We start from the raw sequence: 17,173 nt of genomic DNA on the forward strand, positions 1-17,173 counted from the left end.
ACGTTCTGCCAGTTACTCATGGCTAAGATGCTCAGCCAGTGAATAGAGTAGCCTGGTTAAGGCCTTCTGTGGCACTGTAATTAACTTGAGGTAATTATGGCTTGGCGGTTCTGATTCCAAACAACCAAGGTAGCAGACAGTCTGGAAAGGAGACAGAGAAATCAACTGCAGCCTTTTAGGGCAGAGGGTGGGAGGCCATCTAGTGGTGGTGAAGGGGGATCAACCTCCATGCGTCCAGGACCAACAGTATGACTTTCAGTTACTGGGCCCTTTGCAGATGTTTTATTCATCCGTGCGGGTGGAGGGTATGCTATGCCCTTCATTATCACATAAAGCACATTGCATTCGGATGCACTAGTCGTTGTTGCTGAGGGGACACTGCTAGGAGAGATTGTTATACTGCACATTACAGCTCAGAGACCATGTCAAACAGCGCACGTGTTAATGATCGCCAAGCACATTCCACTCGAACATGTGCTGTCAGTTCCTGGGGCCTAGAAAGCCCTCTGAACCACTTGCACTGCTGTAGGGCCGTGTGTGCTTTGGGAGTACAGACCTTTGGGGTCCTGGCCACAAAGGGGTTATCTGGTCCCCTTTGTGCCATGGAGGGGGATCCACACAGGCCAGCATGGGTGCAGGGCTGTGTGTGGAAGAGGCCTGTGGGGATCCAGTGACCCCCAAGGCCCAGGTAGGTGGATGGAGCTGCAGCAGCCTGTTCTAGCCTAGGGGCAGAGTAGAAACCATGGTGTGTATTAGCCCTGTGACCTGCCCCACAGACTGCCTAGTGCCTCCCACAAGGCCTAAGGACTTTGGTTTTGAGCAGGAGGGTAAACATCAGAATGGAACACGTTGAGTGTCGCCAAATCACAGCCTCTCTTTCCTCCCTCTCATTGTCTCTCTTTTTCTCCATCTCTTCCATGCATGCTTTCTCCCTGCTGCTCTGCTCTTTTCCATGTGCTTTCTCTCCTGCTTTCCTTCTTCCTCTCCTTCCCCCCATCTCCAGTGGGCTCTTTCATTATTATTTTCAATAATGTAAAGGTTATAAGGGGAAGATTGTGCAGGGATTCAATTACAGACGCTGGATGAAGCAACGTAAGATTGTACTTGACCTTCAAGCATTCATGAAACATCGACAATACTTAATATAACTCTGCTGCAAGGACTACTCTTAAAGCACGCTTCTCCTCTGGAAAGTGCCTTTGTCAGAATGACACCAAAGCGCCCCACCGTTATTGTCTCTCAAGGCCGCTGAATCAAAATGGCTCCTGACTCACTGTTTGCAAGTGCAAAGATTTTTTACCTTTGACAAGCACATCCTAGCATCTGAAATTCAAGCTGCCTGCAGTCCACCACATGTATGCATGTCTATGTGCACGCATATACTACTGCTGCCTTGTACTGGGTGGAATCAGATCTGCTCATGTGTATTAGCAGTCCTTTCTATTGATTAAGTTAGTGCCTCTACTTCAATTTACTGAGTACCACTTTGTGTTTTTGGAGCACAATCATGATTATTATTTATATAGCACCTAGGTAGCACCTAGGAGCCCCAGTCACAGACGAAGGCCCCGCTGTGCTAGGTGCTGGGCAAACACAGAATAAAAAGACGATCCTTGTCTCAAAGAGCTTACAGTCTACGTAAACATAAGAGTGTAGGTTCTTTTCCCTGGACTGTGTGTCTATGAAGGGTTGATGACAATGGTGTTGGCTTGCCACAGCTCAGTGCACAGAAGACAGTAGAAGGCTTCCAGCTGTGTGCCTAAAATAAATTCTCTAGAGTCGGGATTATACCAGTCCACCCTCAAAGAATTATAATAGATTGGTGAGGCGTGATTTCTCTTTACACAGACTGTATTGACTCTTCCCCAACATATTGTGTTTATATATGTATCTGATAATTTTGCTTTTTACCATAGTTTCAACCGATCGGGAGTGAATCTTTAGAACAAGGGTCAAAGGATGGTAACATCTGGTATCTCTGGGATGGTTTGTGCAGAGCAGGTGAAATTGTTGAGTATAGGCCAGGTAGAGACAGCCAGTGATCACTAAGCCCACCCTAAATGTCACTTTTGCCTTAACGAGGACATGGAGTGACAGTTTTTGCCCTCATGTGCTATGTTCCCACAGTGTTCCATGTCATCCGGAAGGATAGAAAGCTATGATGTCTGCCAGGGGCACGTTATGGTGTCACTCAGGGCAGAGTTAAGGTTCTGGGGACTGGACTGGCATGCACCTTAACTCTGTATCTCCTGGTTTTCAGACATTGAACTCTAGGTGCACTCAACATTCTGAAAGGGTACGAAGCCCTGACGGTCACATTAATTCATTAAAGGAGTTTTGAGTAATGACCCTCTTTCTCGGAATCATTTATGGTCCACATTAGGATGCACATGTAAATCATGGAGCAAAAGAACTGAGCTGAGCCAGGTATAGGGGAAACCTGTTGCACGCTCCAGCCCTGTTTTCCCCTGTCCCCAGGGCTCCTGGTCTACAGAGATGGAGTGAGAGAGAAGGAGGATGTGGGCTTTACTGATCATCTCAATTCTGATCCGCAGCATGCACTACTATCCTGGGTCCTAGGCTCCCCATACACAGCTCTGCCCATGCTCCTCAGTACTGCCTGCAACTCACTCTGCTATTCCACTGCTTGGTTCTTCTTGCACAGAGACTTCACCAAATGACGTGATAACTATTCTTTAAAAGCAGCCCTGTGACCTGCATAGGCAGCTAGATTCAACTTTCCCACAAGCCTCTCCCCAACCCCAGGCAGCTGTGTTAGGTCAACCTCACCCCTTTCAAGCCAATGAACTGTGAGCTGCCTGTGATACTGTACGGGCATTAATCCTTCTGGCTGTGCTGGGGAATGAAGGGAAAACCAGAGGCTGATTTATAGACTAGCCCTGCATCTTTCTGAGCCATTGACCTTCTGATAATTACCAATGATTATTTAAGGGAGGCACATGAAGGTGAGGGGGCAGAGTCATTACTCGGCTAATTTATTCACTGACGAGCTTGCAGAAATATCCATTTCTAATCTAGTAACCCGTTCACTGCTTCATCTGCTACCAAAAGCAAAGGGTCCTGCATATGTGACTCTCAGAGGAAGGGCGAATGTGGATACCTTGCTGTACATCTATCTATTCTTAAGGGATTGTTATTATAGGCCACACCCTGCCTTCCTGCCAGATCCCCAAATCCCACTAACTGCACTGGAAGTTTGGAATGCCAAAGGAATGCAGGCTCAGGCTCAGGCCATAGAAGTGTCCGGGAAGGCTACTATACTCCCTGTTGCTGGAGGTAGTGTGTATCTTCCTGTTGTAACAGAACGAGCAATGCTTCTTGCTCACAATGGAAAGTGTTCTCACCTCTCGTTTAAATCAGGCTGTTGCTTATTAGTTACCAGTTATAATTATTATTAATAAACCAGACTTTGATCTCAGTTACATGTCTGTAAAATCCAGAATAACTGCACTGAAACTACCAGCATAACTATGAACAGAATTTTGCTCAACATGGCCCAGATTCAGAAAAGCATCAGTTTCAATGGGACTTAAGCGTATCTTGACATGCTTTCTGGTACTGTATATTCTTGCATATGTCAGCACTTTTGACACAGATGAACTGCACCTCAAGGTGATTTACAGACTAAAGGCCCCGTTTTCAAACAGTCTTGTCTAGATGATGCGCGTAAATCCCTATCAGTTTACACTCTCCAAGGGTAAATCTGCCAGAGCTGAACAAAATGGCCAGTTTCAGCTCAGCAAATATTTGCTGTGAAAGTTAATGGGCCAGATCCTTAGTTGGTGTGAATTGGTTTCAATAGAACTTGACCAATTTACGCTGCCTGGGGATCTACCTTCATGTTTTTACCAGTATTTGCACAATTTCAAGGTCCATGGGCAGCGGAAGATTTTGGCTGCAAAAATAGCTGGGTACTACCCCCCCACCCAGGGGCAAAATGATGACTCGTCCCCAGCTGGGAAGGTATCATTTTCACAGACGAATGGCTTCAGAAGGAAGTTATTAGTAAGACACACTGGGCCGAATTCAGCCCTGGCATAAGGGGTTACAACTCTTCAAGTTAGATCTAAAGTTACACCTGCTTACACTAGGGCTGAAGAAGGCCGTTATATAGACAGGTATGCAGTAAAAACCACTTTTCCTGGTGTAATGATTGCGGTGAGAATGACAGTTTCATAGCCAGAATGTGGTTCTTTTCACACAGTGCCAGGCTGACATCACTTCTGCTGAAACTGGCCTTCCTTCTGCAGCACGAGAGGCTGCAACAGCTCTCCTGACCTGTCCTTCTCTCTCCCACCAGGACATTTAGCTAATGCCAGCATGGAGCTGATGAAGCTGGACTATGAAGAGGAGCCCCAGCTGACTGAGCCATACCTTTCCAAACAGAAGAAACTCATGGTAAGTCATCCACAGTGACACATGGGACTTTATTTCTAGGAGGGGGAGGGAAGATGGACCCCAAAGAACAGCCAAGGGCACCCAATGCTGGGGTCCTGATACTGCTGAGAGACTGGGAGAGCATTTGGGCTTATAAGGTCCATCTAAAGTGCTGAATATTTCCTCCCAAGTCACACCTGATGATGTATCTGCTCCACCTGGGGACCAGACTCCAGAGTGAGCTGAAACCACTAGTAGAGCCTTTCTTTCCCCTCACCCTTCTCTGGGCCCAGACTCACTATGGGGCATCCTGAATTTTACTGCAACAGGTACTCCAGCTGGGGCTTGTATGGGCTCCAGGAAACAGATTCGTTACGTGAGCCCAATGGGCCCCTCTCCCAGGCTGATCCAGTAGGATCTACGCTGAGCTGATCTGACCTGGGAGTTGCTTCCCCCGGCCAAAGTGGTAAGAGCTCAGCTGAGCTAGTCTTAACTGGGAGTCCTCTACTCCTTGCTGAGCCAATAGGAGCTGTGCTGCTGACCTGCTCTGTGCAGGAAGTCACCTTGGCTAGGAGTTGCGTTCTCTTAGCCAAAGCTAGGAGCTGTGCTGAGCTGGGTGAAAACGGAAGTAGGTCTCAGAAGGGAGTCACTATTTACATAGATGAATATTCTCTTCAGAGCTGGGTGAACTCCTCCTGCAGCTGTTGAATGACTAGAATGATGAAGGGCTATGGAAGGTGCGGCGTACGTTCTGCACAGCACCCAGTCTAGTGCCAAGAGCACTGGTGAGGAAGCAGCACCTGTGCAAGGGATGTACGGGCTCAGTGCCGCCCATTCAGTGTGAGCCTTTGGCTTTTATTCAGGCCAAGATCCTGGAGCATGACAATGTGAACTACTTGAAGAAAATCCTGGGCGAGCTGGCAATGGTGCTAGACCAGATTGAGGCCGAGTTGGAGAAGAGGAAACTGGAGTATCAAGGTAGGTAGCTTTGTGGGATGTTTTGAAAGGCGTTGCTGAAGAGCCGGCCCAGGACAGAGCAATAGCTTTGCAGCTCCACAACATTCACAGGCTCTCATCCAAAGGCTACTGTGAGGCGTTCCCTTCTCTTCACCATCGCTACCCTTTGGGTGGCCATCTGAGACTGGCTTTCAGAAAAACATCCTATAAAACCCCCTAGAAATCCCCTTCTTTGTTTTTAAATGATTGTGATGCCATGGGAGGCATCACCGGAGAAGCAACACCTGTGTAGTTGGGCACACAAGGGGTTAAGGCCCCCCTGCTGATGTCAGATGCCCAGGTTACAGATTTCCACAGGTCCCTCTCTCCCTATTTACACTCCTCTCTACTGGCTGAGTGATGACTTCTCATAAGGAACCACCCAAGAAACCAGCTGAAAGTTCAGAGGCAGAGGAGTAATTGCCCTCTGCTGCTCTGATGAAATATCAGGGGTGTGACTTGTCATTCACCATTCATATCAACTGCTCCACCCATCTCCTGTCAAACACGGTTACAAGGGAAGCGAGGCTGTGGTGGGAGCTTCTTTGACATTAGTGTGACCCTAGAAAACCTCAGTGCTGGAGGGGAAGGGGAGAAACAAAGGAACTTCCCCTGATCCAGTTGTGGCTGCATCCTTTGCAAAATAACAATAGTTTGTGCATAAAGCCAAAACAAGCTTCTGAGAACTACAATCAGTGAAGTAACTTCAAGGAGGGGCAGGAGGGTGTGTGAGAACATGTAGAATGGTCCCACCTTTCATGCAGTAGGAGGGGACAAGGAATTCTGTTGATGCACAGATGGAAAAATACCACTGCATGAGAAAGAGCTAACTAAATCAGTGCTCATGGGTTACACAGCAGGGCACCTTCTTCAGAGAGAGATTAAACCGCTCAGACAGTGGGGGATTAAAGACTGGCCTTTTCTGCATAAACATGACATTTCTAATAAAAGAACTTGTCAGTGTATTTTAGCCCCGGCCTGTTCAGAGTTGGTGTATGGCTTTATAAATCATCGGCCTTTGTTTAATTCAAGAAGCTTCTACTCACTCCCAGTGATTTGTTTGTGAAATTTGGGAAGTTTGGGAATGGGGGAGTCATACAAAGGTCCAAAGTGATAGCATATTGTAAAATAATCTGGGCAAGTCTATGCTACAAAATTAAGTCAACCTAAGTTACGTCGACCTACAGCCACCACAGTAATTAAATCGCTTTTGCATGTCCACACTGCTCTCCTTGCGTCGGCGGTGCGCATCCTCACTAGAAGCGCATGCACCGATGTAATTGTCAATGTGAGGCACTTTGGGACAGCTTCTGAAAGGCAGCAGAGTCGATGTAAGCAACACAGTGTCTACACTGACACTGCGTTGATCTAACTACATCGACCTAAGAGCTACGTCTTTCGTGGAGGTGGAGTTATTAAATCAGGGTAGTGGGCGAGTTACAGCAGTGGGAGTTACATTTCAGTGTAGATGCTTATGGAGTTAGGTTAACATAAGCTGCCTTATGTCAACCTTACTCTGTAGTGTAGACCTGGCCTCAGAGATTGTGGATGCAAACTGCAGAATTATATGGAGAAGAGGAGAAAAATATTCCTACTAACTGTGATATGTAATCTATCACTTAAATATCTCTGTACCAGATGACTGGAGTATAACTAATATAATGCCAATTTTAAAAAAAGGATCCCGAGGTGACCCTGGCAATTCTAGGTCTGTAAGCCTAACTTCAGTTCCAGACAAATTGGCTGAACTATAGTAAAGAACAAAATTATCGGACACGTAGATAAACACGTTGGTGTTTATGTTGGGGAAGAGTCAACACAGCCTGTGTAAGGGGAAATCATGCTTCACCAACCTATTAGAATTCTTTGAGGGTGTCAGTAAACATGTGGACACGGGTGATCCAGTCAATACAATGTACTTAAACTTTCAGAAAGACTTTGACAAGATCCCTCACCAAAGGCTCTTATACAAATTAAGCTGTCACAGGATAAGAGGGAAAATTCCTTCATGGACCAGTAATTGGTTAAAAGACAGGAAACAAAAAGTAGGAATAAAATGGAGAGAGGTAAATAGGCGGTCCCCAAGGATCTGTACTGGGACCAGCACTGTTCAATATAATCATAAATGATCTGGAAAAGAGGGTGAACAGTGAGGTGACAAAATTTGCAGACGATACAAAATTACTCAAAATAGTCAAGTCCAAAGCTTCCTGCAAAGAGTTAAAAAGGGATCTCACTAAACTGGGTGATGGGGCAACAGAATGGCAGATAAAATTCCATGATGATAAGTGCAAAGATGCACACTGGAAAAAAAATCCCAACTATCCATGCAAAATGATGGAATCTAAATTGGCTGTGATCACTCAAGAAAGAGATCTTGGAATCATCGTGGATAGTTCTCTGAAAACATCCACTCAATGTGCCGCAGCAGCCAAAAAAGCAAACAGAATGTTAGGAACCGTTAGGAAAGGGATAGATCATAAAACTGAAAATATCATAATGCCACTATATAAATCCATTGTACACCGACACCTTGAATACTGCATGCAGTTCTGGTCACCTGATCTCAGATAAGATATATTAGAATTGAAAGGTGCAGAAAAGGGCAATGACGATGATTAAGGGTATGGAACAGCTTCCGTAAGAAAAGAGATTAACAGTGGGACTGTTCATCTTACAAAAGAGATGACTAAGGGGGAATATGATAGATGTCTATAAAACCATGAAGGGTTTGAGAAGTGTTGTTTACCTCTTCTCATCACACAAGAATTAGGAGTCATGCAATGAAATTAATAGGCAGCAGGTTTAAAACATACAAAAGGAAATATATTTTCATACAACACACTGTCAACCTGTGAAACTCATTACCAGGGAATGTTGTGAATGCCAAAAGTATAACTGGGTTTAAAAAAGAATTAGAGAAGTTCATGGAGGATACATCCATCAATGGCTCTTAGCCAAGTTGGTCAGGGTCATGATCCCTTGCTCCAGGCGTCCCTAAATCTCCAACTGCCAGAAGCCAAGACTTGGTGACAGCAGATGAATCACTCAAAATTACCTTGATCTATTCATTCCCTCTGATGCATCTGGCACTGGCCACTGTCAGCAGACAGGATATTGGGCTAGATGGACCATTGGTTGACTCACTATAGCCATTTTTGTTCTTCATGCATGTGCAATTGTACAACTAATCTGCATGCAAAATTCTGTAAATGCGCATTTACAACCTGGATATTTGGGTGCACAATTGGCCATTTATAAATCTTGCTAATTATTTACATATGCAAATGATGAACTTTTGCATGAAATCAAGGTAATTGATTGTGCAGATTAGGCCTGCAGTTGCTCATGGGCATTTCTGATCATCTGTCACTGACTGTTTAGATCCAGAGAAAATAGGTTGGTGGGATGACATTTCCAAATAACAATAAATCTTTTCACTTCTATAGTGCTTTCCATTTAAAGATCCTAACGTGCTTCACAAATACCAACTGACTAAGCCTCACACACCATCTCTTCCACTGTGAGGTAGATCAGTATCCTTACAGACAGGGACCCATACAGAGATTAAGTGACTTTCCCAGAGTCACACAGCAAGTCAGTGTCATAGCTGGGGCTAGAACGCAGGCCTCATCATTGCACATCCCATGCTCTAACCTTCGGAAAATACACATCCTAATTCGTATACATCACTGGTCACACTGCAGTTCCTGTGCTTTTCTTCTCTTCCATTTTGTCACTCTTCTCCCCTTGTGTCCTGGTATTTATGTGGCAGCCCAATCTCCTGTGTATGGGTTTCCAGAGGAGGCTGTGCTGCTGCCCATCATAAAGCTTCAGCTTTCCTGAAACGCAGGGTTATTCCCAAGGTTGTGAATGCTTCAGGCTGTTCTTCAGTAAATGCTTTATATAATGAGCACACAGGAGCCACCAGCAGCTGTCCCACCACAGAGGCTTTGGGACATGAGCATCACGGTCCCCCAGCTCTGCTGAAACTCACGGGAGTGTAAATGGAAAAACCCAGCGTGTGTTTGTGCTGCCCATGGAGTGCAAGTATTTTATGGGTACTGCATAAAATGCCAGCAGAAGCAAGAAAGATTCACTTAGCTCCCAATTACAGAGAGTGAGAGCCTGATGAAAAGAAAGCTATCAATTACCACAAGAGCAAATCAGCCCAACAGGACTTCTGCCCCCCGCAGGGACCCTGACATGTGAGCAGAGAAAGCTTCTCTCTGGAACTGAGCTGCTGTACAACAGCAAGGGAAACAGATTGCCAGAAATATGGGAAGCCCCTGGGGATTCCTGCTCTGAACAGAGTCATCCCAACTGAACAGTCATCGCTAATGCTGCTGGGGAAGGGAACAGTTCCTCACTGATACTTAATAAAGGATTCATAGGGCTCGCCCTACTCTGAATAACCTTTAATATTTGTTTCCTTCTCCTTCCCCCTTCATTCCATTTCCCACTCTCTTCCACGGTCATGAGTGCAATTGAGACTGTAAGCTCTTTGGTGCAAGGACTGTCACTTTCTGTGATCCTCCCAGCACTGTACGGTGAAAGGAGTTCTAAGCAATGTGACAAGCAGGGCTGAGGGGTTCCAGGTTTGGAACAGACCCTGGAATTAGTTAGACAAACAACAATTCCTGCAGCCATCACAATCTCCAGGGCGAGATAACTGGTTCTGATGGCCGTGATGGGAGATGGATGTCATTCTCAGGTCAAAAGCAACAGAGGGCCTTAAGAGCTATCAAGTGCAGTCCCAGCAGACCCCACAGATCTGGGGATTATGGGAAGCCATGTAGTCACTTTGAATATTTGGAGTGATTCCGTGCCCACACCTGCTCATCATGTCCGATCACCCTCTCATTAACTGATATCCTTACACTTAGAAGTCAGCGAATGACTGATTATGGTGCCCTCTGATGGGAGATTTCTGGGGCACTGTCATGGAAAAGAATCACACTGCTACATTTTAGAGTTGGATCGGGTGCAGCTTTAATTGTGACACACACAATCACATAACCATAGCTATGGGGAATACTATAGCCATAGGGAAAACCCAGGTGGCTATAGGGAAGTCAAGCAGCATGTCTGGATGCTGGCAAATGTACTTCACCTGGCTACCAGATACAAAAGACTTATATAGGGGTTGCTTAGGTTCGTTTACATGTTGATCGTATAGTGGAATTTGATTAACAATTTATACTTAACAGAAAAGACAATCACAATGCATAGTGGGGCACACCAGATGCCCTCACAGGAATGCCCAATGAGTCACTTGAGTATACAATGTAGTTTTCAGGGACCCTGGTTAACTCCCGAAGATGGGTGGTGACACAATACTTGTTCAAATGCTAATTTGTATGGAGTAAGTTTCTATGGGGCCAGTAAGACAAAGGGGGGCAGGTACTGGTACTTATCAAAACAGGTGAAGTCTGTTCAGACTTCAATAAGGCTTAAGGCTCATAACAGAGACCTGCCTCTCGGGTGTGGTTCAGAGACCTCTTGTGTGACTTTAGCATCTTTATCCTAATTTCAGTTTCAGGCTACAACTTCAGGCCAGGCCTTCTATGACCAGTTTCAGACCAGGCATTCTATTAATCAATTTTATGATTAATTCTTTGATTCCACAGCACGAAGCCAAGGGCTGCTGCTAGTGTCACTCAAAGGCGTTTTGTTTCCTTCCCACTTAGGCAGGCCTGTTCCTATCTCCTGCTTCATAGCAGGGGGCGCCCAAACTTGAGCCAATTAGTGCCAACTATTTGACAACTGCCCGTGAGCTGCATTGCAGCTGCCCTCGTCTTCAGTAGGGAGCTGCAGCCACTGAGGCTGCAGGGCCTGAAGTGCGGTGCTCCAGCTACCTGACTGCTTGCACCCAGATGGCCCTGGGGCTGTATGGGCTGGGATCTGCCACCGTTTGGCCTGCCCCTCTAAAGGAGGGCAGGGCTGCATTGTAGAACAAACAGGGCAACACTTGATTCACGCGCTGTGCTATGGCCACCCTTCGAGTCTGTACGAGAGAAGGACACACGTCATGAAAATCTGACCTTCCACACTGTTTGGGGTGGCCAGGCCTGGTGTTTAGGTTTGGCCCATTATAGAGATGTCTCCCCCATGGTGGCCTACTGGTGCTGTAAAATCCCCTCTGTCCGGGGGTGGATTTCTGCATGGTAGCTCTAAGGCCCAGGTCGTGGAGGCATGCTAGAAGCAATCCTATGGCGTGTGCTGCTGTGGAGATTCCAGGCAGCCTGAGATGAGCTGTTCGAACATAAAGCTACACATAAAATACACTAGGGTCATTTCAGCCCTAGGAGCAGCCGGGACTCAGGAAGGTGCAACGATGTCTGGAAGCCCCCTTTGCCCTCCCTCACTCCCTCCCCCAGAGCTGTGAGTTCAGGGCTCTGCCTCCAAGCAATGCAGCCAACATTTGAGCTGTGACAGCTGGACTGGATCCTGATCCAAGGTTCTCCCAAGTTCCCATCCTGTGTCCTGCTGTGGAACCTTTTCTACTCATGATTCACACACTCCTAGCAGGGGAGTGATCTGCATTAGCTGCTGAACCAATGTATTAATGAGTTAGGCACCGGTGCTGTCCCCTGCTCTCTGTGTCTGGCAGTATTAGGCCAGCTGCCAAGCCAATAAAAATCAGGCCTTGCAATTAACATTAGCTGCATTGCTGCAGCTTCTCAAAGCTGGCAGACACCCCTTGTTTGCTGCTCCCTGCACAAGGAGGGCCACAAACTGTCTGTTTCTGCTCCATTTGCCTAGTAACGGTCTTTAGAGCGTTCCAGAGCCGGGGCTGCGGCTTTCCTGCTCCCTGTAAAATGCCTGGCCATTCACCTGACTAGAGAATGGGTTAACAACGCAATAATAACAGCACTAATAAAAGATGAGTATAGTTTGATTCGGTGCATGTTCGGTTTTTACACTACAGCAGAGGGGGCAGCCTCTTGATCCCCAAATAGGGGAACATATGCCAGTAGAGGGGGCTCAAAGATCTTCCCTTCTCTGCTTCCCTCTCCACCCCCGTTAGGGCATTGCATTTCCTTTCTTGGTTGGAACAACTGGACAGGGGATTTTCTCCAGTGCTCCCATTCAGGCCCAGGAAGGGTAAAGAGGGCAGAGATCAGGTTTCCTCAGGAGGGAAATACTAAGCTTCCCCCCTTTGATTCACAGGAGCTTTCTCTGCCTTTGGCGCCTCTGCTCTGATTTGTTCAGATAGTGAAATGGTGCTGAGAGCTGCCCTCATTTAAATCTTTACCACAGCTTCATGATGGTACAGGAATAACTCAGGACACAGTCCCAGTCTGGAGTGCTTCTTGGGTGGGGAAAGACAAGCTGGAGGTGGAGGGGGTGGTTTATGCCAAAGTAGGTTTGTTTTCTGACAGACAGAACTGTTTGTTAATGAGCAGATTGTCTCTCACCCTGTGCCATGGCCCTGCATGCTCTGCAGGAACCCAGAGCTCTAGAAATCCACCCCTGCCCCCCTGCAGGCCTCCAGATGGGGCCTGTCCAGGGCTGGGTTGCTCTTCTACTGAGCGTGTCCCTTTCTCCTCTAGCTATTGTCAAACCCCTGGTACCTCCTCAGATTAGTGATGTGTTCTTCAGAAGAGGATGTGGAGGGGTTGGGGCATTTCAGAGATGACTAAGGCAGGTTTTAGGATCACTTACTTATTTAATTAACAATAAGAAATAGCTTGCAAGGTCAGCATGGCACAGATGCTGCTGTAATCTAGCCTGGCTTTATCTTCCTGTCTCCAGCTTCCTAGAAGACTCATCCTGCACCTGTGGGAGAATCAATAGGAACTGTAGCCGAGCATCATATCTTGCAGGGTGTAGGACAGCTTTTCACCTCGTGCTAAAGCTTAACCTTTTATACCAGAGGGCTGCTCCCCAACTTATGGGCTAGGTTCACTGGTCTGTTCATGAGCACTGGCCACTGCAAATCCTAGTTTATTATTGTAGGGCTGCTCTTACATGCTCTGCCACACACACCAGTGTTATTGTAGAGGCGCTCCTTGGCTCTGGACTGCACCCTGTGATTTATCGTGGGAAGGTCACTTCTGAGTGCTGGGCCATAGGCACTAAAGATTTTACCCAGTTATTGATTTTAGAAAAATGTATGAAGAGCATTTAACTTCCCATTGGTTGCCCCTAAGCACCAAACAAAGGTTTTAGGAGGGTTCTAAAGGAAGAAAGGGAAACCCTACCTAGTCGTCTCTTTCTCTTTCTCTTTCTCTTTTCCTTTTCCTTTTCCTTTTCCTTTTCCCTTTCCCTTTCCCTTCTCTTGGCTCCAGCCCTTAGGCCTCTGTGAGTTTATGTAACCCCACTTCTAAGGGAATCAGCTGCTGTCACTAATAAGGCTCACCTGCTACTTTGCCTCTGGCCCTGGAAGGATATTTGGGGAAGTGTTTTAACCCCATCCTGGCCAGTGCCTATGTAGGGGTCCAGCCACCCCATCACAGACTCTCTTCGAGAGCATTTCTCCTCTTATATTATTGCTTAGAGTAGCCTGTGACTGGATGCTTTTAACCCTTTGGTATCTGTTCTCATACCCAGTGTCAGCACTCAATATTGCCTTCCCGTGAAATCTGATTCCAATCACAGATGTGCTGATAATTCTGGTGTCTTGGAAGAAAGTTTCCTCCAGAGGTCATGAGTTTAAAGAGGCAGGAGGTGCTCTGTAGTGGAAGCAGAAAGAGCTGGAGGGGCTGGGTCAGCTGCCATGCTGAGTCCCATAGTGTAGGAAACGTATTTGATTCCCAACCTTTTCTAACATCCCTAATATAGAAAATGGGGAACAGTACTGGCCTTGACGCTGGGGGCCTCCTTCATTTCCGAAACATGGCACAATGTCCAGCCAGCAGCCAAGGACAAATGTAACTGCTCTCTCTGAGTGCTTAGGACAGCTGTTTATTCAGAGCTAGGGCACTTACTAGGTCTGATCCTCTTCCCTTTGAAGCCAAAGGGAGTTCTGACGCTAACCTGACTGTAAGCGGGATAAGGAACTATTGTCTCTAATCAGCCCACAGAGAAGGTTCATGAGTAGTTCTAAATTCAGCCAGTTCTCACAGCCTGCTTTTTAAAACTCCCTAGGGCCCGATCCAACTCTCTGTAAACTCATTAGAAAAGATCAACCCCTTAATGAGCTCTAACTCTACAGCAGTACTTAGAGCCTGAACAAAGACTCATCGCTTTCAGTGGGCTTTGCACCAGGCCCCAATTTTCCAAACAGAGCTTGCTCTTATCTGGTCTGTTTTGTGGCTTAAATCTCCAGGGCAGAAATGCGAACTCTGGCTCTGTGGATGCGTCTTTACCTTAGCAGACGTCCTGCTGGGAGCCACCCTGCACCGCCTCAAGTTTCTAGGACTTTCTAAGAAATACTGGGAAGATGGCAGCAGACCCAACCTCCAGTCCTTCTTTGACAGGATACAAAAACGCTTTGCCTTCAGGAAAGTTTTGGGAGACATACACACCACCCTTCTCTCGGCCGTGGTACCCAATGCCTTCAGGCTTGTCAAACGGAAACCGCCCTCCTTCTTTGGAGCCTCCTTCCTTATGGGATCTCTGGGGGGAATGGGATATTTCGCTTATTGGTATTTAAAGAAAAAATACATTTAATGCCGGCTGTTTGGTGATTAGTTTGGTGTCTCTATGGTGTGTGAAATCATGATGAATCCTCAGTAAGTGTAATGAAATTTGAAGCAAGATATGAATAATTATATTGTTGATGTAACATTCCATAGTCTAGAAGTAGAAACTTATACTGCAAGGAAATAAGACAACAAAAATAAGTCAACTTGTAAATGGCTTTTTTTAGGTTTAAGTATTAAACTGTAGCGACTGGTGAGTGTCATACACAGGCACTTCTGGGCTTGCATGCCTGTCATGGAGTGAAACTGCCTCCAGAGCAGGTGAATTCCAGTGGAAGAGAAACGGCAACCCCAGCAAGTTTCCAAAACACCAGGTTCAACTATGGGATTTGGATACTCTGTTCTGTACCTTTTTGTTTTCAAAATGTTCATTGGCCACATTACACATTTCACAGGTGCAAGTAGAGGGGATGTTCTTCTTCTAGAAACTGTTACATTGTTGTGATCTGGGGGTCTTTCCTGGAAGCAGAAAGGACACAGCCAGTTGGGGGGTGGGGGGCATAGTAGTCAGTCAAGATCAAGGTAGAGTTGTATGATTTAATTATCCATTTTTTCTATTTCCAAGAAAGCAAATATTTTTAATGAGCTGCTCTTAGAATGTATCCACTTTCTACATCGGCTTTTTTTAACGTTTAACTTTTATTAAGAGCCATTATTTTTTTTCTCAGCTGTATGTTTTGACTTCTAAGCTGAATTCTGTCTTGCACAGATTTTTTTTTTTTTTATCCTCGCGGCTCTTTGCCTTGAATTTCCTTTCACAGATTTGCAAAGCACCTTTCACTGACTGAGCATCTCGGGATGCTGAAAAATGCGAGCATTTTCAGAACTTTTCTGCATTTGCCTGAAGATACTTTTGTTTTCTCTTCTGTTGGGAGGGGTGGGGGGGTGTCTTTGCAGTAATTTTCTTCCTGTGTATTTTCTTAGGGACACTTTGCACAGAATCACGTTTATCTATTTCTTGTGCCTTTTGCATGTTGGAAGGAATAATGGGCATCACTGCTACTCATGCTTAGAAAACTATGAGATTCTAAATAAACCATGTGGGAGGAGTAAATGCTTTACATTTCTAAACGTGTTTGACATCAGTTGACTCTTATTTCAAAATGAGTCAGCATTTGGAGGGACTTTTGGGTGGTTTGTGCTGTTTCCTTATGCAGTATGGATTGATATAAAGCCCAAATGGAAGCAATATACCCTCCTCTTCAAGCAAATCCTGAATCTTTGAGCATGCAGTCACTCAGTTTGTGTGTGCAATCATTTGCACATATACGAGGTACCTAATTCATGCATACATTTTTCTTAGGATTTAGGCCCATAGCCTGGGTCACAATCTAGTCCTAAGTGTTTTAATCTTCATTGTAAAAGGGCCTCAACCTGGCTTTTGATTTTGCACCTGCCATTTTTCACCTGGATGTATTTTCAGCATTTAAGGGTCTAACTACCTGATTTGTGGATGCAATCAAGTTTTTAGACATCTAAGTGCCTTTAAATTTTTATTTGTGCTGCAACACTGAACCTGCAAATAACTGGGGGGCAGAAAATCAGAGGCCACTTTCAGAAGTAGGCCTTTTAGTATTCATCAGAGATCTGTGCTTTCTGTGGCAATGAGTGAGTTGTGGGTACATTGTATCCGCAGGGGAAATCAAGACTTTACCTTTCAGCTGGAGATTCCAAACAATTTGATCTCTACTCCCAGGCATTGTTCTTTTTTAAATGGCTCCCAGCATTCAGCTTTTTAAAAACACGAAGCTTTTGAAACCTCTTTTTCTGTGGGGTTTGTTTGAAAGATTCAATTATGAAACATGTAAGCGTGCCATATTATCTAGCAATTGGTTTTGTCCTGTCACAGCTTACTAGTCTCCTTCATTTCTTTCAAGACAGAGAGGAAACTACCCCTGACAATGGTGCATTCAGAAATGAAGCTGATCCTATTATCAGGAGACTGAGAACATGATACAGAATCTTTCCTTTCTAGGTCGCCAAAAAGAGCCAAGCCCAGGTCAGTAGCATTCAACGTAGTGACTGTTTTGTGAAATTAGTGGCAGGGTCATAGTCTGTTTCTGAACAGTCATGTGACACAACTGTTGGCGGCATCAGCAGCCAGGGTACGGAGTGAAGAACCACAGAGC

General features: G+C 45.8%; 1 protein-coding gene across 1 annotated transcript in view; it reads left to right on the forward strand.

The window, feature by feature from the left end:
• GDAP1L1 (ganglioside induced differentiation associated protein 1 like 1) overlaps nucleotides 1–16,107 on the forward strand; it is a 32,344-nt gene extending 16,237 nt beyond the window's left edge. Inside the window, exons 4-6 of the mRNA XM_067554644.1 lie at nucleotides 4,322–4,419; nucleotides 5,262–5,376; nucleotides 14,669–16,107. Of these exons, the coding sequence (XP_067410745.1) occupies nucleotides 4,322–4,419; nucleotides 5,262–5,376; nucleotides 14,669–15,012 (557 nt within the window). The 3' untranslated portion in view covers nucleotides 15,013–16,107. The remainder of the gene's footprint in view (nucleotides 1–4,321; nucleotides 4,420–5,261; nucleotides 5,377–14,668) is intronic.
• The last annotated feature ends 1,066 nt before the right edge of the window (nucleotides 16,108–17,173 follow it).

The sequence above is a fragment of the Emydura macquarii genome, unplaced genomic scaffold (assembly GCF_026122565.2).
Source record: "Emydura macquarii macquarii isolate MOO-44397 ecotype Brisbane River unplaced genomic scaffold, CSIRO-AGI_Emac_v2 contig_1483, whole genome shotgun sequence".
Taxonomy (NCBI): domain Eukaryota; kingdom Metazoa; phylum Chordata; order Testudines; family Chelidae; genus Emydura; species Emydura macquarii.